This window comes from Mixophyes fleayi, chromosome 11 (assembly GCF_038048845.1).
Source record: "Mixophyes fleayi isolate aMixFle1 chromosome 11, aMixFle1.hap1, whole genome shotgun sequence".
Taxonomy (NCBI): Eukaryota; Metazoa; Chordata; class Amphibia; order Anura; family Limnodynastidae; genus Mixophyes; species Mixophyes fleayi.
The window spans coordinates 91634561-91659341 of NC_134412.1; the positions used below are offsets into that span (position 1 = coordinate 91634561).

At 41.8% G+C, this 24781-nt stretch overlaps 2 protein-coding genes across 2 annotated transcripts in view; both read right to left on the bottom strand.

The window, feature by feature from the left end:
• Positions 1-845: 845 nt before the first annotated feature.
• On the bottom strand, positions 846-15485 carry PGD (phosphogluconate dehydrogenase). The gene is made up of 13 exons (XM_075190251.1): positions 15356-15485; positions 10172-10247; positions 8825-9004; positions 8454-8519; positions 8236-8354; positions 7682-7748; positions 6774-6908; positions 6491-6680; positions 3874-4004; positions 3171-3304; positions 2360-2459; positions 1513-1635; positions 846-1087 (listed from the first exon to the last, which is right to left on the bottom strand). The coding sequence occupies exons 1-13, from the start codon at positions 15361-15363 to the stop codon at positions 968-970; spliced, it is 1449 nt and encodes a 482-aa protein (XP_075046352.1). The 5' UTR covers positions 15364-15485; the 3' UTR covers positions 846-967.
• Positions 15486-20345: 4860 nt separating this feature from the next.
• KIF1B (kinesin family member 1B) overlaps positions 20346-24781 on the bottom strand; it is a 102281-nt gene continuing 97845 nt past the window's right edge. The window contains 1 exon segment of the mRNA XM_075190257.1: positions 20346-24766. Within this exon segment, the coding sequence (XP_075046358.1) occupies positions 24724-24766 (43 nt within the window). The 3' untranslated portion in view covers positions 20346-24723.

Here is a 24781-nt window from a genome sequence, read left to right on the forward strand (position 1 = left end):
ATTCTGGAACAGACAGCAATAAAAAGGTAGAAAAAAAAAAAAAAAGTTTAAACACCTAGATCTTTAGACAGGGAAATAACGTGCGCAGGTTCCGTCATACAGGTCTGTATTTTTACTCAATAAATTAAATTCATGAAACTGCAGACAATAAAAACAGAGCGCTTATGTAAAAAGGTGCAAAATAATGTAATAAGATTATTTTTATTTTTTTTGTACAAAGATTGAGCTTGTGAGCAATTCTGACAATTTAATAATCATTATTTATTCCTCGTAAGAGTCTAGACAATCACAACATTTTTACATTGGGTGGAAAATGTTTTTTTGGCCATTCCCTCCCCCTCCCCCACCAACTTGGGACCTCTGTGGGAATTGACAGCAACAAATAATCCATCAGGGCTTTTAAACCTTGGGGGATGGCTTTGCCAATGGTTTTGTGGCACCGGGAAAAGTGTCCCAGATACCCGCAATGACCACTGCCCCCCAGTCCTGATGAACAGCGGTAGTTAGTGAGAGTAATTAGGATTTTAGACATAATGGAAGGTCAGAGTAAACTTTGGACACTACTGAAAGAATAGATGTCAAGTGCAGATTCCACAGTAACCACAGTCTCTGCTTGCTGCCTGCGACTAAACTATGCTCTATCCCTAGCAGACGCTCGTTGAAGAGGACCCCGGCCCTACACACAGCCAATAACAATGGGTAAGCAGCCCATCGATTCACAAGGAGCTACCGACGTCTGATAAAGGACACAGACGGAGAGGAAGGTAGATATCTATTCCAGGTCCTCCATAGTAATCTCAGCCGTCTGGGGAGAAGAAGAAGAAGGAAGCACACGACACATCGGATCACTCGTATAAAAAGAAAAATGTATTCTCACTACATGGATCAGAAATACACAGATCTCAACAAGACATAACTACAAGTACGACTGGTCCGGGCAGGGAGGTCTCAGACCGGGAACCACTTCTCACACGTTGTAGGAGGACGACGACACGTTGCCCCCGTGGCCGGTCCAATTAGTGTGAACAAAATGTCCCGGATTGGACAGGAGCTCGTAGGTGTGAGCCCCAAAGTAATCTCTCTGGGCCTGGAACACAAAGGAGAAAAGGTCAAACGCTGCAGTGTGGGAACGTTTACAGGAGATAATGATAATACACCCCCCTCATCCGTCTGTGCCACACGTACAAACTATCACAGCTTACCGATAGGATTCTATGTACAACCAAGTGGGGTAATGTCTGCATGGGGCAGAGGCTTGGCCTAAACTGCCCCGATTTTAAAATTGGGACTGCAGAGAGGTCATTGTCAAGTCTCAAACAAGGTTTAGGAAATATTCTACAGCCACAGAGGACTTCTTTATAGATCGGGGCAAATAAATGTGCAAAAATAAGGAACATAATGTTGATTTTAGTGCATGTAGGTGAACAAGCAGATCGTGAATAGTCTGGTTTTCCTGTGATTTTAAGTCATAATTAAAGGAGCCCTGAATCATGTGATATAAACACGTCTGACCTGGATCAGGTTCGCTGGTAACATTTCATGTCTGTAACCGTCATAGAAAGAGAGAGCGGTGGTGAAACAAGGCATCGGGATCCCGTACTGCACTCCGGTGCTCACCACTCGGCGCCAGGACTCCTGGAAATAATAAAACACCGTCAGATACATCCTGCGCACATATAACAATATGGCCACCGGGGGAATATGTGGCCTCATTGGTGGGATTGGAACGTCCTTACTATGCGTTATAGCACAGAAGTTGAAGCTTGCTCTTCAACATGGAAAGCTTTATTGACATCACACGATCATGTCACAGGTTTGCCTTGCTAATATGGAAGCATCTAGGGAAGTCTCTGAGAGGATAAGGGGGGAGCTGCCATCTCTAATAAATGGCAAGAAACATCCATTTGGCAGAAGGGGTTAAAAGGACGAGACTGTATATGAAGTCTGTCATTACTGTCCCAGCGAGTGGATAGGCCGCATTCTCGTCACCATCACAAAATGGCCGCCTGCTTGGTGTGAAGTTAATGGATACACATCTCCAGCTATACTCAGGCCTATATTTACCATGTAGGTGAACTAGACTAAAGCCAAGGGCCGCACTTATGTCGTAGCATAGAATAATATTCATTTTATTTATAAAGCAGTAAGGAGACACTTCTGTAAAGTGATGCAGCATGAACTATGGATACAGACATATTAGTAGCGCACTTTAGAAAGTCTTATTAGTAGCTATGGTTTATAACACCCCAGAAGAATACCTGGTAATATTTTACCCTATATTTATGTACAGTCTGACAGACCGCTGGGTCCTTTGTTGAGGTAACGTTGGATGTCTTTGAATACCGGCCCCTGGACTCACCTGACAATCGTGCATCTCTTTTTTGAAGAAATCGTCCAGCAACAGATTCTGAAGATCCGGATTCCTGTCAAAGGCTTCTTTGATTTTGCCCAAAAATACACTGGGAACAAATAAATCAATCAGTTATGGTAACGCACCTTGTTGAACAATTATTCCTAAAATGAATGGATTTGCAACACTGGAATATTTAATCTAAACAAAATAAAATAAAACCCTGGAACAGATTGTAATGCTTTGGTGCGTTGTTATTTCTGCAGAGTTAGAGAGGATTTTGCAGCTTTACTGATGACTAATAACATCCCCCTCCAGTTGTACAGCTGTTCTATGGTCCGTTCCCTAATGGAAGATACTGACAATATGCTGGTTTGTTGTCCTTGCAGCTTTTACATATAAACATGTTATTGTACATGCGACACGCTCTCCCACATCAGTCGCTCTGGGAATAAACCAGAACCTGCACATTTATGGAACATTGAAGCAGTTTACTGTGTGTGCAGGAGAAGTCTGGTATGCAGAGGGTCAATGACCTGGGAGCCGCTAACCACTTGCACCCAGACACTACAAATTAAGTTTGTGTGTTGATTTCTATTTGCATTCACTCTGGATCTGCACAAGTCATATTCTCTTAGGGACGGGCGTTATTATTTCATAAAAAAACCTGCTATATTTTGATCAGAATTCCCCCATATATTTGTCCCTCTGTGTCTCCTATGAAGAACCACTATGCACCTAGAATAATGCGGCGATCTATGAAGGAATGAAACCCCAGTGATAAATGGACGTATCGGTGCTAGGTGCGCTGTCTGGTTACCTGCGGATGATGCAGCCTCCTCTCCACATCATCGCAATTCCTCCGTAATTTAACTTCCAGCCAAACTCACTGGCTGCTTGTCGGAACAGGATGAACCCTTGTGCGTAGGAGATGATCTTGGAAGCATATAAAGCCTGGAGAAAAGTAGGATTGTGTTTGTTTTTGAAGACCATCATCGACATTAATTAGACCACGTATTGTCCTGTTCACCACATACAGTGACATCATATAGGCTATCACCAGAACGCACCCCCAAGAAGCATTTCAATTAAATGTATTACAAATGAATAAATGCCTAACTAAGCACGAATTACAGGTATCTGCGCCAAATTCCTTACACTACATTACATTTTCTAATAAGTAGATACACAGAGACCAGGCTGGAATACTCCAAGCATTCTGGGAGGTTGTTTGGACTTTATATGAGCCTCAGTGAACCACTTTATAAAAGTCACAGCTAAACCAACAGCAAAACACATTCAATCGTATTCTGATGGCTGCAAAATGGGGCATATTGGCTTGTTGGAAACAAGACGACTCTCTTCAAACTGAAGCCTAATTATGTATAACTATGTAATATCTAACTACACAAAGGACAATGTGCCTGGGACACCTGCCTGGACTTAGCGTCTACCCATCATAAATGTCCCCAGCTAGGTCGCACAAACAAGACGGATCAGTCAGCAATTCACTTGGTACATACTTTTCGGATGTCTTCCAGGAAGGCCTTCTTGTCACCCTTAAAGGGAACCTGTTTTGGTCCTTGTAACTGTTTGCTGGCTACGATCCGTTCACTCTTCAGAGACGATAGGCAACGTGCAAACACGGCTTCACCTGTACGGGGAGGAACATTAACATGAGTCCCAGTGATCGGGTCTCTCTAATACTTGGCCCTTCTGTCTTACGCTTTTCAGGAGCTGGCGGCTGTAATGTCCTTAAACACAGAAATTGGATCATTTTATTCAACTTTAATAGATTTGTCTTTAAAGGGGGATTCAGTTGGCTGCGATGTCCGGCTGCCGCCCATTGAGTGAGGAATTTCCACTAACTTTTCCTATATGAGGTGCAAGGAAATAGGAGCGGAGATTCCAGCCTGAACATCGGTGCGATGGGTCTCTGGACTGTTCTGAACTGAACCTCCCCCCTAAGGGTCTTATACAAGCATCTAAAGTCACCACCCTGGGCCCGGTTCCATATATAATTCAATGTCTAGACTTCCTACAGTGTCTTCTACAAAAAAAATGAAAAAGAAACTAATAGCAGACAGTATTCATTGTCCTCTGTTGTGAAACCATCTATTAACCCCACAGATGCTGCAGTACTGAGCAGCTTCATCCAGCAGAGACCGTTTCATGGATGACTCAATCATTGTGAAGCCTGAAACTTCCTGGTGGATTACCCCACTGTGCTCGGCTCCCGGGGAGGGGGCAGGAAGTGATTGCAGAAGGAGACTTCCACCCACATGATATTATGCTGCTCTGCAAACCTTCCCTCTAGTGTAAGAAGGGGATGGAGGAGCTGACAGCAAGTTCCACTCCGCTGCTTATAAACTGTTCCCTGTAGATGGATGGATCTCTCTCAACCCTTGTTATAGTAATGAGCAGATATTCACTTCAGCAACAAACATTCTGATCCCGCGTCAGTACTATGCCACTTGGCGTAGCGGATCTTGAGTGAGATCGCTCGGTGCACACATAAGTGTCCATGTAGGTTTGCTGGATTCTAGAACACAGGCCTGGATCGGCAGGTGGTCAGGGGCAGGTGTAAATGACGGATGAGGACGATGGGCCCCAGCTTGTTATTGGCTGCTGTGGACTAGAGATCTCTTCATCGCTGGAGCTTACATTATGCTTTGGTGCGTTAAGTTATTTCTGCAGAGTTAGAGAGGATTTCGCAGCTTTACTGATGGCTAATAGCAAACGCACTGCAAATAAATTAAATGTTTAAAAAACATGGGCGCAAGTAGGACATCGGTGCCTGATGTGTGGCCCCACGTGCGAACACCTATCTTAAAATAGTTACCGCTCTGCATACAGCCGCGATTGTGGCTTTTTTTAATGGACCCAAATTGCGCCTGCGGTTAGGGGTGTAAATGCGGCCAGCGCTGAATCAGCCGCTCTGTGTAATCCTGTAGGACAAGTTCAGCTCTGTGGCCAGTATGTATGGGGCAGCGGTTTACTCTCCCCCACTAAAACACATGTAGTTATTAAGAAATCAATGAGATTTAACCCTTTCATGGCTGGCAGTGGGCACCACAATGCTATTTATCTGTATAATTCAAAGTCTGAATAATTCAAAGTGAATTCTTCCATCATAAAATAATATATTTCACATGTGTTTAATGTTTCATATTGATCCTTTTTAGATTCTTATTGCCACAGCTCCATCCATCATTATTAGGAGCAGGATGATTTTTTTTTATTCTCTGAAGCACTCTGATACTTTAATTGTAAAGCAGCCTTTAATCAACCAAGATGGGGTTTGAAGGGCATTGGGGTACACTCAGAAACCGTCTATGTAACATTTGGTTTCCTGTAAAGGTCTCATTTAAAAACAATTGACGACTATTTTCCACCCAAGGAAGCTTTTAAAAATGCTCCCAAACTCCCAACTGTGTGAGGCAGCCAATATTACCAGTCACCCAATACACCAGTGATTCAAAGCAACAGGGTAGAAGACAAGTAGTGTTGTTACCACCATTGCATGTTAAACATTTTAAGCAGCGTTTGTACTGTTCATCTCCGTGGGAACAAGCTTTCACTACAGTAAGTACATTTAATGTAAAGTAGTGTGGGGGAGGGGGGGGGGGGGGGTATTTTTGGTCAGGAAGTTGTATAAAACCAGAAAACATTTTTAGAAATTAATATAAGTTATAATTTTTAGACAAATGGTGTTTGCCAAACAGATGGTGCTTACTGCCACTAAGATGTAACTAATAATTGTTTCTGTGTCTCTATAGAGTTCCACTCACTGAGCAGAATACCCATATCCCACACTGATGAGCACAGACCAGTGTGAAACACTCCTTATGAATTTAGCAGAAGTGGAGAAGGAGAGCTTACACTGTACGGTTCAGGAGACAAAAGCCAACGATTCTGTTTTATATCCAGGGCCCTGCCTACCAGAGAGTGGAATATAACCAATCGTCTGAGTCCCCCTACATCAGATGGAGAAACAGCATTCCCAGAGGTACTTTCTCCTGAATGGGGAGTAGCTTACTTACAGATTATCCCAGGCTAGCAAGAACTCCCCCTAACTCCTTTATGTTGTTTCAGTGACGTTATGTTATAAAGAATTCAGATCATGCCATCAAACCTTACCAATGAGAGTAACGGGAACTCCGAAATCCAGAGCGGAGATCGCGGTCCACTTCCCCGTGCCTTTCTGCCCGGCAGTGTCCTGGATTTTAGGGAGCAAGTGACTGCCAGTGGTGTCCTTAAATTTCAGAATATCCGCCGTAATCTCAATCAGGAAGGAGTCCAGCTGGGTCTTGTTCCAGTCTTCAAATGTCTGGATGATAGGAGAGCGGAGTAAACACATTTGACATTCACACCGTCGTCTATGTTTAAAAGTCGCATTTCCACCTAGGAAACATTGGCTCACCTTTGCCATCTCATCCTGTTTCATCCCCAAGATATCCTTCATTAGATGGTAAGCCTCGCAGATCAGCTGCATATCACCGTACTCAATCCCATTGTGCACCATCTTCACAAAGTGTCCGGAGCCTTCTTCACCCACCTGGAGAGAGGAGACCATCAAACATGGCCGACATACAGACATGAACCTCCATCCGGATTGTCGGATGTACAAAGAATTGTCTGCGTTTAGCTATCGCATAACATTTAAGGTTATAACTGTAACAAAAATGAAAGCCACGTCGCTAACATTGACACTACGTTTGTGGTCATCTTCCTTCATCTATCTAGGGAAAGTGTTTACTCGAACAGAATTTTCTGGGCCCGACACTATTCAGCTTTGACCGTTATCAGACATTTCAGACTATGAAAGGCGCCATGCAGTATCCTCTGACCTCCAGGTGAGGGTTCTCTTGTTACAATTCAAATAGAACGCAGCGAGAGAACGGTGCTGGATAAACAGGTCATGGTGGTTCCATCATTCCTCTTGTGGTCACCACCCTGCAGCAAATAGGACAATGGTGACAACATACACAGCGTAGAGGTTTGTTGATTTATCCCCCCCCCCCCCCCAGTTCTCTTGTGTCGACTTCGATTTGGAATACAAGAAAACTCTTCTGTGGATGATCCCCAGATCTTCCCTGGACATATTAATTAGCTCAATTTAAAGGTCAGACATTTGTTGCGTGCAAGCTCCTTTGAAGATTTCTTGTTTTCCTTTATTTGTATGGCACCAAGACATTCCACATTGCTTTATAATAAGGTTGCTATGTAAACATACAATCATACTGCAGAACAGAAGCCAGCAGGCTCGAGTTACAAGGTTTATGAGTGGATTTTCTTGGACTTCTATTGGTAGGGAGACTCATCACTCACCCAGTCGCAACACGGCTCCCCCTCAACCTTGGCAGCAATACTTTGGAAAATGGGTTTGATATGAGACCTGCGGGAAAGAGAAAATGATGAAATCCTTTGTAGAGTGTGAAATAACTGACTGTACAACTGTAGGACTGATCTCCAATACACCCAACCATTACAGCACCGTTAAATAGTTATTAACTAAGGCAATTCATTTTATATAAAGCTCATTCACTAGATATACAGTAACGTAGAAAAAATGGGCCGACACCCACAGCAACCAATCAGATTGCTGCTTTCAGTCTGATATTGCGGTTCAGAGACTGAGGCGAACCAATCACATGATCATTCTAACACGCTCGTTACGATCTCGTAGCCTGTGGCATGTAGATATCTGTTAAGTGTCGCAACAAATCAGCTTGTAACCGACTTCTCCTGAGTACAGGGATGCCAAAGTCTTAATATACACAGATGCCTAGATACAGGGGTATACATTATTAGAAAGACATTACACATATCACGTGACCACCCCTGGGTATACCCAGAATAAATCTGCTATTATTTCATCTCACCAGGCTTCACTGTCTCCTCCGGGCATCAGAGAAGGGCCGTACCTTGCCCCATCCTCCCCACCACTGACTCCACTGCCCACAAACCGGATACCTTTGGCTTTCAGGTCTTTACACCGTCTCTAAAAAAAAAGAAAAGAAATTAAAACATTAGATATACAAGAAATATTTATTTCAGTGTCCAGGCATTATAAGGGTATTATTTATAGTCAGGAACTCACCGTACTGTCTCTGTACTCAGAGTTCCCTCCATCAATGATGATATCACCAGGTGACAGCAGAGGAACCTGCAACCAGAAAGCAGGATCAGGAAGTGGCCACAAACCGGCAGAATCTTTGTAACGAGAGATTAGAGCCGCACAAAGGATTCTTAGCACTAACAAAGCCAATATATTCAGTGAACTGGTAATGTCAATAAGGCACCAGCGCTGCACATTGGGAGGGACCCTAGATTTCAATGTCGGTGTTCAGGCCACACAGAGCAAGACCTAATGAGAACAGATTGTGCGGCTAGATAAAAATAACCGATACTCTACGATGGTCCTGTCTGCAGAGTAATAGCGACATGTCAGCAGGTGAATAGGTTTCCTACCAGACTATCGATGAAGTCGTCCACGGCCTTCCCGGCTTTTACCAACATCATAACGCGGCGAGGTTTCTTCAGCTTGGAGACCATTTCTGCTAGAGAATGAGCCCCGATCACCTTGGTGCCTTTGGCCTCATTAGCCAGGAACTCGTCGACCTTTGAAACCGTCCTGTTAAATGCACAGACCTGGGTAAGGAAGTAGGACACTATGGTGAAGGGGAGAAGAGAGACCACAGAGAATGCTAGTTCTACAGGTGCTAAACTACAAGCCCCAGCATGCTCTGCCAGCAGGTAGCCAGCCAAGAGCTGGCAAGGCATGCTGGGACTTGTAGTTTCACAACACTTTAAGAGCCATAGGTTGGCCAAGCCTGTACTAGTACATGTGAAAATAACTTAGAGTATCAACCACTTATAGACATCCACACATTACACAGGTATCCGCAGACTTCACATATCATGTTACATTTATAAAGGTAGCATTCATCTGCACGGGAGCATTAATGAGTGGGAACAGCCCATGTACTGGCAGAAGCATGCACAGTGTGCTTCTGTGATAAACTGTAGGAAATCTGCCAGCTTTTAGCTCATTTGAGGTGAATCATCACATGTCCACAGGACAGCCCACACCAACAGCTACTCTGAATAACACCTAATGCATTACTGCAGGGAGTACAAGGCAAGAGAGCAGGACACAGTTCATAGCAGATTTATTTCAAGAATGATTTTTGGGTGAGCTGCAAATTATAATTAGGATTTTAGAGACAGTGTTTAAAAGCACTGCCGAACCAATGATCAATGCACAAATGTGATTGGTGGCACAGTGGTTAGAATTGCTGCTTGCAGAGCTGGGCTCACGGGATCAATATCAGGCATCATCCGCACAGAGTTTCTATTTTATACTTATGCTGTAAAAATTTGTGCTGGGTGCTCCAGTTTCATCCTACAGTGTAAAAACATTACTGTAGGTTCATTGTCTAGGACAGAAGTGTGATTCTACTTGAATAAAGTACTGGACAATCTTTCTCAGCCTTGTATGTTGTCTAGAGAGGGAATCGATCAGCCAAGTACGCTGCCCCAGTGCCCTCTGCGCTGATCAATGATAATAATGGATGATGAAATATTAAAATAAGGAACTGGACACCAAGGATAGACCAGCAAGTAACTTGGTGAAGAGTTTCGTCTTGGTGCCGTTTCCAAATCTAAATTGCAAAACTCTAAAGAAGAAGCTGGGGAGGTTTTTGTGGATTTATTGGCCCATATTTAATGTTTGCCAAACAAGGAAGCGACCCAGGAGCGAAGCGTTACATAACCAAGGGATGAGCCAATGTTACATGTCACCATATTACCACTTACCACATAACCATGGTCGTTCATATTCAGAATCAGGTTCTGTCCCATCACAGCCAATCCAATGAGAGCGATATCAGCTCTGTTATAGAGAAACACAATGTAAGGGTCACATCAGGACAGGAGCGGGTGAACGATCACACACCCATCTTAAACACGCTGCATCGCTCATGAGAAGTATCAGGGAATAAGCCTTGTACACAAGCACAACAATGCAGCCTGAGTCACGCCAAGTTCAGCAGAGTCTCTATAGACGGTTACATTACCCAAATGTTAGACAGCAAAACTCATTTGCAAACCACAAAAAACTTGGAATTTGCACCATTCTTGGAACTGCCCCAGGGTAAAAGAAGCCTGCACCTAGCTTTAGGGATACATGTGAAAATGTCACTTCACTCCTTCATTAGTGTCAACTTTTCTGTTTTAAATACTGTTAAATATAGTTTCATTTACATATTATATTAATCCAGAGAGCGAGGGGGCATCAGGGCTGTGTTACAGGTGTCAGAATTGTGTTTGAATGGTTTTATGGGATTGGTCAAAATGCGTTCTGGCTGAAGTGCAAAACGCGTCTCACTGAGCGCACAGGACGAGGTCCGATCTCCACCAAGTTAGAGAGTGGATAAACTAAGTTCTTCTGCGGGGGCTGAGCAATGTCCTTCAAAGCAGAGAGCTTCTCTGATAAAAAAAAAAAAAATTAAATTCCATATTTTTATTAGTGATTATACTTTTAAGTCTTAATTTATTTTATCATTTAAATTTTGTATGTGTTCTGATGTGATCTGTTATTGAACAGACTCTTGTGCGTATACAGCCTTCTATCTACATACGGCAAGTAACGTTTAGGTAGAGCATACTTACACCTAGATTCAAATTGAAAAGTATCTTGAGATCCGCTTGGATTTGAATACGGTCGGAACCACGCTCAAGGTCAGTGCAGTTTTGTTTTGTTTTTTTAAAACACTCCTTGCGTACAGGTAGCATCTGAATATGAATCGGGCCCTAAGTGTAGATTATGAGCTCTTTGAGCAGGGCCCTCGTACCAACTTGTCTGTCCGTTAATACCCATTCTTATTTTTCTACGGTTTCTCTTTCAAATTGTACAGCGCAGCGGAGTATGCTGCCGCTATATAAATGTTGATAAATGAAATAAATAGATGCGTTCGTTAAACATATGAAGCCAAGGATTTGAGACATTTCAGATCAGAAAGAAGAGTCTGAGAGGAGATTTGGTAGTAATGAAATAATCTTTAAGGTGAATATAAGAGGGTGCAGCAAGTCCCTGCATGACAGAACAAGCAGCCCACAGCTAGAACATACATGAACACCAGAGATTGGGCACACGTTTATATCTGGATCCGATTACAAAATACTGAATCTCCTGGATTAAAATCCAGGCCTCAGCCTACCACACCTCGCTGGCATCCTGAGCCAGAAGATTGGGTTCGGCCTTCCTTGTTCCTAGCAGTGAGTCACAGCACTGATCAAGCACCGTTTACATGAGAGGGTGCTCAGATATATAGCAGCAGGTCGTCCATGACAGTCATGTGACCCAGTCATACTACATACCAGACACAGCCATCGCTCCGTGCTTATAAATCACATGCAAACGCCAATAACCAAGGACCTGAATCATTAAGGATCTTAACTTGAGAAACTTCTCATTTCAGTCTCCTGGACAAAACCATGTTACAATGCAAGGGGTGCAAATTAGTTTTCTGTTTTGCACATAAGTTAAATACTGACTGTTTCTTCATGTAGCACACAAATATCAACTTTAAATTTCAGTGTACAAATAAGCTATCAAGTATTTGTGTGCTACACTAAAAAACAGTCAGTATTTAACTTATGTGCAAAACAGAATACGAATTTGCACCCCTGGCATTGTAACATGGTTTTGTCCAGGAGACTGAAATGAGAAGTCTCTTAAGTTAAGATACTTAACGAATCAGGCCCCAATTTATGCTCTTAGAAATCAGTGGCAACGTCATTTGCAGTTTAACATTCCCACCATCTGCTTTCTAGAACCAATAGAGCATCAAGTGGTATAAAAATAAATTCTGATCTGATTACTATACAGGATTATTGCTTACTTGGGAAAAGCCGTGCCCAAGCACTCCGTGCCAGGTCAAGACACTTAGAAAACGGGGTTTAAATTTTCAGAAGCAAAAAAAAAAAAAAAAAAAAAAGGGTAACAAGTTAGTTGCCATCTCAACTAACAAAATAAATTAAATCTAAACCGCAGTAAGTATACCGGGTTCAGTGGCTTAATAGTCATCTATATCCGATTCCCATTTTACCCTAATAACATTTTATCTATTTTTCGCCAGCCATTTTATTTAAAGGCATTAGACAGTGTCAGTTCTACCATGAAGCACAGTCCTCAGCATGATCTTGTCCTGCACATGGAGAGAAATTCTTAGAGCTTGCTCTGTACATGTTGGCACCTGCACAGTACCACATTTCTGTGTGAGAGCGGCACTCAGCGTTTATTCTTTGAGTATGGGCCGTCACACAGTTCCAGGTCTCTAGTACTGCACTGCTGGATGAAATGCTTGCGGCCTGTGGTTATGTGGTACGAAGGGAAGATTTATTTAACAGGACAGTATGGAGAACACCAGATATATTAGGACCATGCCCAGTGGTCATTATATATAGAGAGAGGTTTAATCTCACAGATGAAGACAAGTGTTCTCCGTAAAGCCTGGATTTATAACTTATAACATATATCGTATGTGCTCTGTTACACAAGACAATTCATCATCACTTTGTTGTGGGCTGATCACCTTCAATCATGTAATACAGCAATTATTCCCCTTGTAATCTTCTCTATAGAGCTTAACGGGATGAAACGTTGCTTATTCAGGAGATCTTCGGAGAGCTTGGGCAGAAAACGCTCATTGAAATAGAAAATCAGGAAAGTTATTTGTTTTTCTTATTTCGCCAATTGATCTCATGAGATGAATCACATCACATTGTGTAAATTTGTACTGTGTTTCCTTAAGCAATCTCAATAGCACATTAAAATGACAATTACTCATAGCAGAGAGGATACATGTGTTTCAGATTACAGATCTCCATGGCCAACTAGGAACAGAATGGCAAATGTCACAAATTCACAGTGACAAGGCAAAAATCATACCTGGTAATGTAGATACAGATATTACTATAAACCTTGGAATGGTTTGCTGTGTACATACATAGGGGCAGGATACTGCAGCCTACAGTGTGCTTTATATATATATTATTTAACAGGAGGTTCCCCCGAGTTAGTGACTGATGAACGCCTATAACGTGTGACCAGGTATACTGAGCAGTGAGAAGCAGGCTGCCCCTAGTTACCAGGAGAAAACAATGAGAGTCCTGGTGAGGTTACAGCTACCTCTCGTCATCGGGCTGGAACTGGGGATAAGATAGTTACGCTGTAAGGAACGTACTTTTTAAGTGATATTGACACAGAGGTTTTTTTATTTTACAAAATAAGTCTAAACTACGTGAATGCTATAGATGAGGGTTCCCCAACCTATGGTACATTTATTCCCAGAGGAAGCACAAGTATATTCAAGAGGCGTTTAATTTAAAGAAGAACCCAGAGTTAGCCGTCTACTGGGGGTAGCTCTCTGGTAACTCTGGCCCTTAGGTCACAAATGCCAGCAATTTCTGAGCCCGGAAAAAGCTGGCGGGATGGAGCGAATAGGAGAAGTGTCACTTAAAGGGGCACCACGACTGGACAGGTGTCACAGGGATTCAATAAGGTGACACTTTCAGTGCATATAACGATTGAGTCTTACCCAGTACACTCCTGTAACACATGTGGACAGCAGTGACAGTAACATATGGGGCACTAGAGGATGGGCCCCCACCAGATTGCTACCTGGGGAGGTTTATTTAGGGCAAAATCTGACCGATAATAAAGATTCTCCCCGAATCACAATATTACTGAACGACAATCTGACGCACTACTACTTAAATGTTTAAAGACACAAGTAAGACTTGGAAAAAAGATTGAGAAAGTCTGATATAAATGTCTCAGTACCTCTCATATTACCATTTGTTTTTCTTACTTTAGTTCTAGGCTACATAAGTGATTATTAGCTGCACAATCTTGAGATTAAGCTCAGAACAGAAGTCACTTTATTTATAAAACTCATAGTTTCCAATGCGCTCAGCTACACAAGCAGTTTATCATCACTTTGTTGTGCACAGATCTCCTTCAATCGTACACGGTTACAAATAAATTGCCTCACGTGCAATTAATCCTCTCTATGTTTAAGCTCCAGATAAATGGGACGTGCACATAATTGCTCATTCTGGTGATGGTGGGAGATTCAGTGCAGAAAGTGGTCAACAAAATAGAAAACAAGGTTATTTTTTTGTTTCTCATCAGTAAATACTCTCATGAGGTAAATCACATATCATTGTGCACTGATTTCTTAAGCACTCTCATGACATGTAAGAGCACAATAAAATGACAGATGTGTACCATAGAGAATACACATGCCGTCATAGTACACGTCTCCATGCCTACAAACTACCAGAATGTCAAATTTCACACAACTATCCCATTATTTGCAGCAAGAAGACTTCACAAGAGATTACATAACACAACAGACACAGGGAGATCTACCTCAGCCACTTGCAATCACTGTAATCCAACACTAGCCCCATGACCCCAGGAACACCAGTGTATGACTATGACCACTGCATTGTAAATTATATGTTTATTATTTGTGCTATTGTTTCATCCTGTCTAACTCTGCCCACCTACATAGGTATTATCAGTGCTGATCAGGCAGGTAATGGGGGTCACACACAGCAGGTATCTCCCTGTCCTGATGGGAGGACATCAGCAGTTGCCAATGCCACTAGTGCATAACTCTCCAGCAGCTGTGGAACTACAAGTACCAGCATGTCTGACAGCTTGCAGTATTACAACAGCTGGAGAACTATAAACCCCAGTGCTGTCAGACATGCTGGGACTTATAGTCCCACAGCTGCTGGAAGGTTATGCATGCCAGGCATTGACAGCTGCAGATGTCCCCCCATCAGCACCAGGCACATATCCCATTACCTGTCTGATCAGCACTGACAAGGTCTATGTAGGTGCATAAAGTTCCACAGAGACTGACACAATATAACACAAGTGACAGTTATAATATAAGACCCCCTGAGAGGGAGCAGGACACTCACTCCGCCATGATGACTGCTCTTGTGAGGTCAGTGGTCCCAGGTGCCCGGATGTTGCGCTCTCCCGTCCTGTCCGCGCTACTGACAGAGCCGCACGCTGCAGACCAAGTGATTCTCTCAACCCACCTGACGTCACACCCGTCCTCCCCTCCGATTGGCTGTGCGTCCTGGTAAAGGGGGCGCGGCCTGGCTGTCACTCACCCTGTGAGCTGGGAAGGTCTCTCGTCAGGCTGCGTGCCGACCAATCAGACCTGAGCAATCAGCGGCCGATCAGCTCACCTCACCCTGAGGGTGATGACACCCTACCTGCTATGGGCAGTGCCAGGCAGGGTGTCACTCTGGGTCTGGGGGGCATCTCAGTCACTGTCTGAGGGGCGAGGGTCCAGGGTGGATGGTCTCTTGTTACCTTAATACACATGAGAACGATTAAAGTGCCAATAATTGTCATTTCTAATGTTTATGTCACCATTTGTGTATAAGTCACAGCAGCACTTGGCTGCAGGGAGGGTGTATATCAGTGTTGGCCAACCTGTGACACTCCAGGTGTTGTGAAACTACAAGTCCCAGCATACCCTTCCAGCAATACGCTGCTTTATATTGTCAAAGCATGCTGGGACTTGTAGTTTCACAACACCTGGAGTGTCACAGGTTAGCCAACTCCGGTGTGTATAAACATATGGTACAGCTGCAGTGGACCTGGGTGCAGCCCATCCATAAACGTCATTAAACAGTTATAATGCTTTTAGTTTTATTCCTTTTTTCGGTAAATATTAATATACAAAGCTGGGAGAATAAGGACAGATAGTGAGGATTACACCATATGTACCAGCACCCAGGACACAAAATTACTTTTTAGCTTTATCCTCTTAATTTTTATTCCTTTACCGTTTACAAATGAAGCATAAAATTGTTAATAAATATCATTTATAGGTAAATGGATACTTGTAGAAAATTAAAATAAAACATGATTGGAAAATAGTTTGGTAGATAGTGTAGAAAAGGTTTAATAAAACATCACAGAAACCCAGGGTGGGTGGGTGGGGGGAATCTGCCCCGGGACCAGTCCCATAAAGGGTTACCTGCATTTTTTTTTGCCATTAAAATGTTCCTAATAGGCTACTGAGCCGAGTCTCACCTCTCGGCTAAAATTTTCCAGCCAGACCCTGGAAACAGATGTGAAAATAAAAGTTATTATCGTCCATGTAATATTATATATGTTTAACTTGTGGCACATTATTTTGAATTTCAGTGCTGTTGACGCCCCTGAAAAAGCAATATGAAACCCGTAGGATAGCCACTTGTGTCATGTTTGTGGATCCAGCACCTTTTTGGGCGTAAGTACTCCTTCAAACAGCCATGACATCACTTCGGTGTCAGCCTTATTCCATCAAGAAGAACTACTACCAGGCAAGAGACTATATCACTATTTTATTCTGTAAGAGTTTTTAAATCTACATTTAATAAAGTTTATGTATGTACATACTATGAGTCACCGCATGGGTGTTTTATATTGTCCACAGAAGTGCACATTGGGAATATAATGATGGAGTATTGGGAATACTTCATTATTAAGAAGCCTTGACCACATCAGGAACATAATTACCAAGATTTTATGTGATTTCAGATATTATTTATAAGTAGTTTTAATCAATTTACTTACTAAACTGTGGGTTTGAAAAAGTGAAGATGTTGCTTATAACAACCAATCAGATTCTAGCTGTCATTTTGTAGAATGTACTAAATAAATAACAGGAATCTGATTGGTTGCTATAGGCAACATCTCCACTTTTTCAAACCCGCAGTTTAGTAAATATACCCCTAAAAATGACCCATGTAGTGAACAGTTATCCGTGCTGTAGAGAATATATGTGATTTTATATTACAGATCTCGACTCCTAACATCTAACTGAATGGCAATTTCCATGACGAAGCAACAATTCCATCATTTGTCGTAAGCGTTCAAGTGTTACCCTCCCTGCAAAGGGCAGAGAGGGTCAAGTTTTTCTACTTGTGCTTGCTCTCTAAATGTTACTATACGACTTGTAGTGTTACTAATTGTACTCTTTGATATTTATATTTTAAATAGTTTAAATGCTATTCTTAAAGACGTTCTGTCATATGAAGCTCTAATATTTACATATATTTATTATATTTAAGACCATTTCTACCTTATTCCAGTTTTGTAGTATGACCCAATGTGGGAGGACATATATATGTAATGTAGGACATGAAGGGCAAATTATTGCAATTACAGAGTGTTGGTTACAATATTCCAGATAGGAGGAAGGAAGTTAAATGTAACTCTTTGGTGGAAGTAAAACAATGTTGTAATTCATTTCTTCTTCTTTTCTATAGCCAGCATGATATAACCATTTCATAAGAAAACTAGATGTGGGGACAGATTAGAAATATTACCAAATATATTATTTTGTTTGTACATAAAAAGGTTTTAAAGACGTCTCTGCACCAGCTCACGTAGAACAATGTCATCATCTACGACCATCCAGCGTGGCACAAGAGGATGTATACCTGGCATTTATTGTGGCTATAGTTTACCAACGATAAGGATCTGACATTTATGAAACTGTACCAATATGTAATATGTAGCACTTACCCTCATGTATCAAACTCCCATTGTCCTATAGATTGTAAGCTTGTGGGCAAGGCCCTCTTAGCTCTGTCTGTATGTATTATCCAGTATTGTTTTATTACTGTTTGTTCCCAATGATAAAGCACTACAGAATATGCTACGCTATATAAATAAATGATGATTTAGGACTTTTACACATTAGTGCTATTTCTGTGCCTGTGCTTAACAGGTTGAGTCGTGTTTAACAGCATTAAAATATAATGTTCAAAATAGGGAACATTGCTCTGTATGGAGAAGAGAATCTGTACCCACCAGCTTACATGATCGCCCAATGACTAATCAGTACAGGAACATTGCGCATGCTCGATTGGTCTGCCTCAATCTGTCACTCAGGACCGTGAGAGCTGGTCTGCACCAATCAGCTTATCTCCCTAGGGATTACTTGGCCCTTGTTTGAAATGCGTTCTAGCTGTATTTTAATGCAGTGAAACACACCTCAGCCCAATTCGAACAGACCACTAAAAGGCAGCTATGCATAAGAGCCCTCATCAGAGAAGCATATTAATTGTGCACCACAAATTGGCTGGAATAAAAATAAGAGTATTGGTAATGACAAAATGTCCCATTAAATTGTTTTTTTTTGTTTTTTGTTTTTTTTTACAAAACAAGGTGAATATATGAATTGTGTTTCATAAAGAGCACTACACATGTCTTATTTTATTTAATTTATTTATATGAATAAAACTCTGCTCAATATGTAAAAGTTCTCCAAAAGCTTTTTAAGCCTTTTTTTGGACCCCAATAGCTGGCATTCTGTCCTTATTAATGTCTTAATATGAGCAGCTTTACAGTGGGGACTCAGACATCACTGGCCTTAGAACGATGACAATAGGCACTTACACCAGGATGTTCTACACCAGTGATAGCTTACCTGTGACACTCCAGGTGTTGTGAAACTACAAGTCCCAGCATGCTCTGCCAGCTATCAGCTAGTTATCTACTGGCAAAGCATGCTGGGGCTTGTAGTTTCACAACACCTGGAGTGTCACAGGTAAGCTATCACTGTTCTACACCTAAAAAGGCCAATGTACAGCTGTAATATGTAAAACATAACTGCTAAAATCCCCTTAATGAGTTATCTACACTGCAGGACTACACTAGTAATATACTGTTCAATGCTGCCTGGTGAACGACATGCATTATTGAGAATAGGTTGAGCATTTAATGAAGGGCTGACAGTGTGTAGATCTCTGGAACACAAGGACTTGACCGTAAACAGGACATCTGTACTATTCCTGAGTCTGATCATCTCAGAGAGCTGCTGAATCCTCTATTGTACTCTGGCTGAGAGGAGTGGTGAAAATGTGCTGAGTCAAAATGACTTATTAAATGAAGTGGACACATCCATAGCTAACGAGCAGATCCTGACTTTGTGATGAAAGCGGCTGCCAGCGTTTCATGTTTACAGTGTCTAACCCCAATACCCATCGTGTTAACCCTTAACGTGACAGCCTGTCATGAAATACAACAGACATTAATTAGTAAAGGGTCAATAACCACAAAATCAAAACAAACGGACAGGTTCACATGAATATATATATTTGTGTGTGTAATGTATAGGAAGTAATGATAGAATGGATTGTAACAGAGAGGCCATAAAAGTTCAGCTAACTCTATATATGCAGTAATGCGAAATGTATTAGTTACATTTATCTTTAAATAAGGATCATTCACTATTTATTACACTATGTTCTTCCAATGAAAAGAAAACTACTGTGTTTTGGTGACAGGTGCACTTTAAAGAACTACATGAAGGCTAAATAGGAAGAGGGGGGGGGGGGGGGGGACTGTGGGTGTCAGGAATCTATCCAAGGGGTAGAATTACTGAAACAGAAGAGTTGGGTGTTGCCCATGGCAGCCAATCAGATTCTAGCCATCATGTTTTATAATGTATTAGGTAAATGATAGCTGGAATCTGATTGGTTGCTATGGGCAACACCTCCACTTTTTATTTTTTAAAAAAGGTTTAGTAAATCTATCAAAGTCAGAAAATAGTATTCAAATGATGCAAAGGGAAAAAAATAAACTGCAGAACCACCTATAACCAATAGGTGGTGATGCAGAGCCCTTCAAAATCATATATATTTGACATCGTACTTTAGAGACTATTCTAGTGCAGGATTCACGTACACAATATTATGTGTATCATATATATCTTATGATACGGGGTTTGGAAAAGATAGGGGTGCAGTGGCATTAATGAATATCCTGCATTTTCCCCTGCAATAGTCCCCATTCTACCATACTATTTATTTTAGAATATCACCTCCAAGTTGCACCTGTCAACAGAACACAATAATACCAATTGCACAGAAACAGAAATAAATGAGACAGGAGGCATCAAATTGTTAATGCACGGCTTGTACCTTTATTGTCAGATCTTGTTCACTAACATTTCCAGTGGTGCAAGATTACCAATACACAGAGTTATATATATCTGCATTGCACATCTAGGCTATACAGCAAATGGATCAGAATTAGTACAAATACATGAAATATTTACATTTTGTATACTCAAGCCCACACATCCGATTATATTTACAAAATAAAAACACAGAAATTAAAAATGTGATGGGAGTTTCCATTCGTGATCACTCTGCTCTGCACGAGATCTGTCCGGAGAGCGGCTAGTTTTCCTTGATGTATTGTGGGAGCGATGGTTCCGGCCTACGTTAACTCCTACACTGCCTGAACGCTACCACATTTCATTCTCTCCGAAGAGTTAAAGTGTCCCTGGCAGCCATTTTGTGGTCTGGACCAGTAGTTATGTGGAGGCAGCAGGAACTTGTGACATCACTGGTTCCTAGAGAATTGATTGGCTGCCTTCAATAAAATGGCTGTCGGCACTCCGTTTACCCAACGGGTATATTATAAGGATGCCTTAGTCAGGTAAGTGTATTGTAACTGATAAAGAGCGGTATTCTGTGTTAGGTAACACGCTGAATGTGAGGGCGTCAGTCTACCTGCAAATTCTATAAACCTGGGACTTGGAATGGAGACATTTACTTCAGTCCTTTATATTAAATGATTTCCAGGTTTTCCATGTTCATTTGAGAGTGACTACTTTGGTCCAATAAAATGGATTGACACTGTCAAATTTAAAAATCAAACTTTAAACGGTGTATTTATCACTGGAATGTCTCCATAATGACTAAAAAAAAAGTAGGGTAAGCTGAGAAAATCAATTTCTTGAAATAAAGTATCACAACAAATGTAACAAAAAAAATAACACAACTATCATTGTTTGATATGCTAAAATAGAGTGCCCATACCAGAGATAAATAAATTCAATGCAGACCAATATAATGGGCTTCCCATAATGATGAATAGCATTAAACATGCTTAGTACTTCCTATGCTTTAAGACCACTATGAATTTATTGTCTAGTTTTAAAGTTTTTGTCGCTTACTGCAAGCTTGCCCTATTTATATAGCTCCTACTGGCCTATATCCGTTACTATTAGTGAACACATATAGGATAGAGGTAAATAATTCATGAATACTATAAAAAGGAGGCTGATCTATATTTGTAATTAAATATTGCAGGCTGGCTTGTTGTTGTAAATATCTGCAATGTCATTGCTCCGATAGGTTTTTTTTAGGAGTAGTTTTTATTTCTACTGAAGAAAATAGCAAAACGATGAATCCAAGAACAAGGTTACACAATCTGCTTCAAATAAATACATTTCATTCTCACCAAACAATAGGGGATCAAGATAAGTCACCAGCGACGGACGTCCACAATGGAGGCAGCCATGTTGTAGACTAAAAAATTATTCATTGGAATGAAGCCTATCAATTCACCAGGAAACAGTGACATAAAAGCTGAAGCACAGAGTAGGAATAATTTAACTTTTATCACAATATAGAAGAGTCAGCCATTTTGTTGTCTGAACCAACTATGGAGACGGCCCGATATGTGGGTTGCACCATATGACACAAGGATTTGTGCATATTGGGAACGGTCCTCATTCAATGCGGCTAAGGCGCATGAGATGCCAATATAGAGTTTGCATTCTCATCAATAATGATGAAATCTGTGCACAAAATGGCCGACTGCATTGTGTGCTGGTACCCAGTACACTTTAAATGGTTGAGCCAAGTATTTAATACGTCACAGGTTTGGCTGTGGCGTTGATTAGAGATGTCACTCAGCCCATTGAAGGGTCTGTGAATTTTAGAACTTTGGGGCTGTGAAAACAATATTTATATCCTCAAACATAAAACTTGCGCGGCACCAAAAATCGCATCAGAAATAAAACAAAGAATTTTTTATTTAAGTTGACAATTCGATGAGAAAGCGCAAATGTATAAATACATTCCAGTTAAGACAGTCTGGATCAGGTTTTAAAAATGGCGTAAAAACACACATCGAATTTGAGCTTCATGAAATCCAGTTTGATATACATTCATACTAACCATCCCATAGGCAGTGATCGAGGGGGACCTTACATTTATAAACCCTTCATCCTGCGAGGCCACGCCCGGAGAAGCCGTAGCATGCATAGTCCGTGTCCAGTAATATGCAGCACCCAGTCAATGCTCCCCTCCCCCTTCATCATGTGCAATTAAACGCGGCATAAATATACAGTACGCTAACACCTAGAAACAAGTAAACATCCCTTTAAACTAGTAAATAAGCCAACAGTGGTCTTTGCTTTGAGATGATACCAGAGAACTGTTAAAAATATAAATCATTTTCGAAAAAAGTGCATGCGTGTCAATTTAAAGCTGACGTGACAGAGAATCGCCAGTCACAAGGTGCATTAAAAGGAACGGGGATTACTTTAACAGTAAACACAGCTGGGGAGCTTTAGAATTGGGGCATTTTCAATCTAACAAACTGGTTACTCCTGAAGAGATATATCCATATGCTGTAGTGGCAGCCATTTTGAGAGCTCTAACAATTTTCAGCCAATCGGTTCACTAGGAACTGGTGACATCACTGAGGAATAAGGCAACGTGCGCCTCAAAGCTAAGCAAAGGCTCTAGACACCAGTGTATGAGGATTGTTGGAGGGCCCACAAAATGTCTGCCTTGTGTTTAGGTCTTCCTTCATCATGATATTTTAGGAGACATGCATTTCTGGGGACCTGGCTTGCTGTGGTTCGGAACATGCTCGGTGGGTTTGCTGGCCCATGGCATTAATTCCGCGTAGCGCCTCGGAGCTGGAAGACTCCGCGCAACAGGTCAGCATTACGTTTCCAATACAGTCACCTAATCTATCCGCCGGTGAGATCTCTCTTCTTCCAAGAAAATAACCAGAAATAGGATATAGTAAAGTTTATAAGTCACCTATACAACAGAGGCTGCCTATATATTTAACGGCAATACAACAAATTTGCAGTTAAAAACATATTTTTGTTAAAAGCTGTGATTGGCAGCGTATGTGAGATGATGGCGGTCACAGGTCACAGGTACAAAAACACACAAAAAGCCAGACATCAAGACGGCAGAGGCAATTATACATCTTATTAGGGCGGTTACTTCATAGGAGGTGCTTGGATCACTCAAAGCAAAGACCGTTAAACATTTTGTTTCCTTTGAACCAATATATATATATTTAATATGTAGAAATATAGTTTAGTCAGTGTTATAACCCATTTGTTGTAGAGTTGGTCCTGCAAGTTTTTGCAGGTACCTGGAGGGAAAGAGTTAATGCAACTTAAATGTAATCATCAGACCTATAAGCTGACAATTTTAATGGTGGTCCAACCCTGGAGAAATCCCGGTTATAAGGGCTTACTGGATGGTCCAGTGTGTTTTGCGGTAGGACACAGATTTCAGGACACTTAAATTAACACTTTGGGGTCGACCTAGTAGATGGGACGATATACGATACGCGGCGCCTCCGTCCCTGCTTTGATTTCCTGCTCATTTTGCTCCACGCGACCTCCTAGTAGCAAATAATAGTTAAGCAGCATTTCCCCTTCATACAATTTCCGAAATCATAAAAAATAACTCCACACATCTTGTTGCTCATTAAAATGAATAATATCTCTGACCGCTGCACGAGGTTGGCTGTACTGCGTACACTCTATGACGCGGCTATCGCACAGTGCCATGAAGCTTAGCAACAAGGATAAAGTTCTTTGACATTTCAGAGACTTTCCAAGTGAATTTCATTTTTTTTTTCTTCCATTTTTAAAACTCCCCGTCCGTTCCCAGCCCACGCTTAGATTCCCAACCATTGGTGTGGTCACAGTGGAGCCCCAGACAGTAGACGTTCCAGGGCTGGTGGAGAAGAGACAGAGGAGGCTGTACATGTTGGACCTTCTGCCCTCCCCAGGGGGTTGGGGGGGATTAGCAGCACGTCGAGGGGTACAAGAGGATGGATAACGTCTCGGGGAGAGCTGGAGGTGTCCATAAAAACCACTGAACTGATCAAAAATAAAACATGTGAGGGAGAAATCTGCAAAGTAATGCCGTTTCTGACAGACGTGTTACGCTACAGACACGAGAATCTGCTGGGTGGGGAGTAAGGAGGGAAACACATCCAGAAGGTAAGAGGGCGACCGGGAGTCCGTTTCTCTCCGTCTATTCTTCTCGTTCGGCCACATGCGACAAGTTGGGTACGTTTTTCGGCACAGACGGAAGAGGGGTTGGGAGGGGGGGGGGGAAGCCACAGTTTTACAGACAAGAGAAACGATTAAGAATCACAAAGGGTATAAGAGAGGTAACACTTCATATCTGAAGGCGACAGGAGGGAGGCGAGGAGCGGATCAGTACTTCATGGAGAGGGAGCGACATCGCGCCAACTTCGACCTGCAAAAACACACA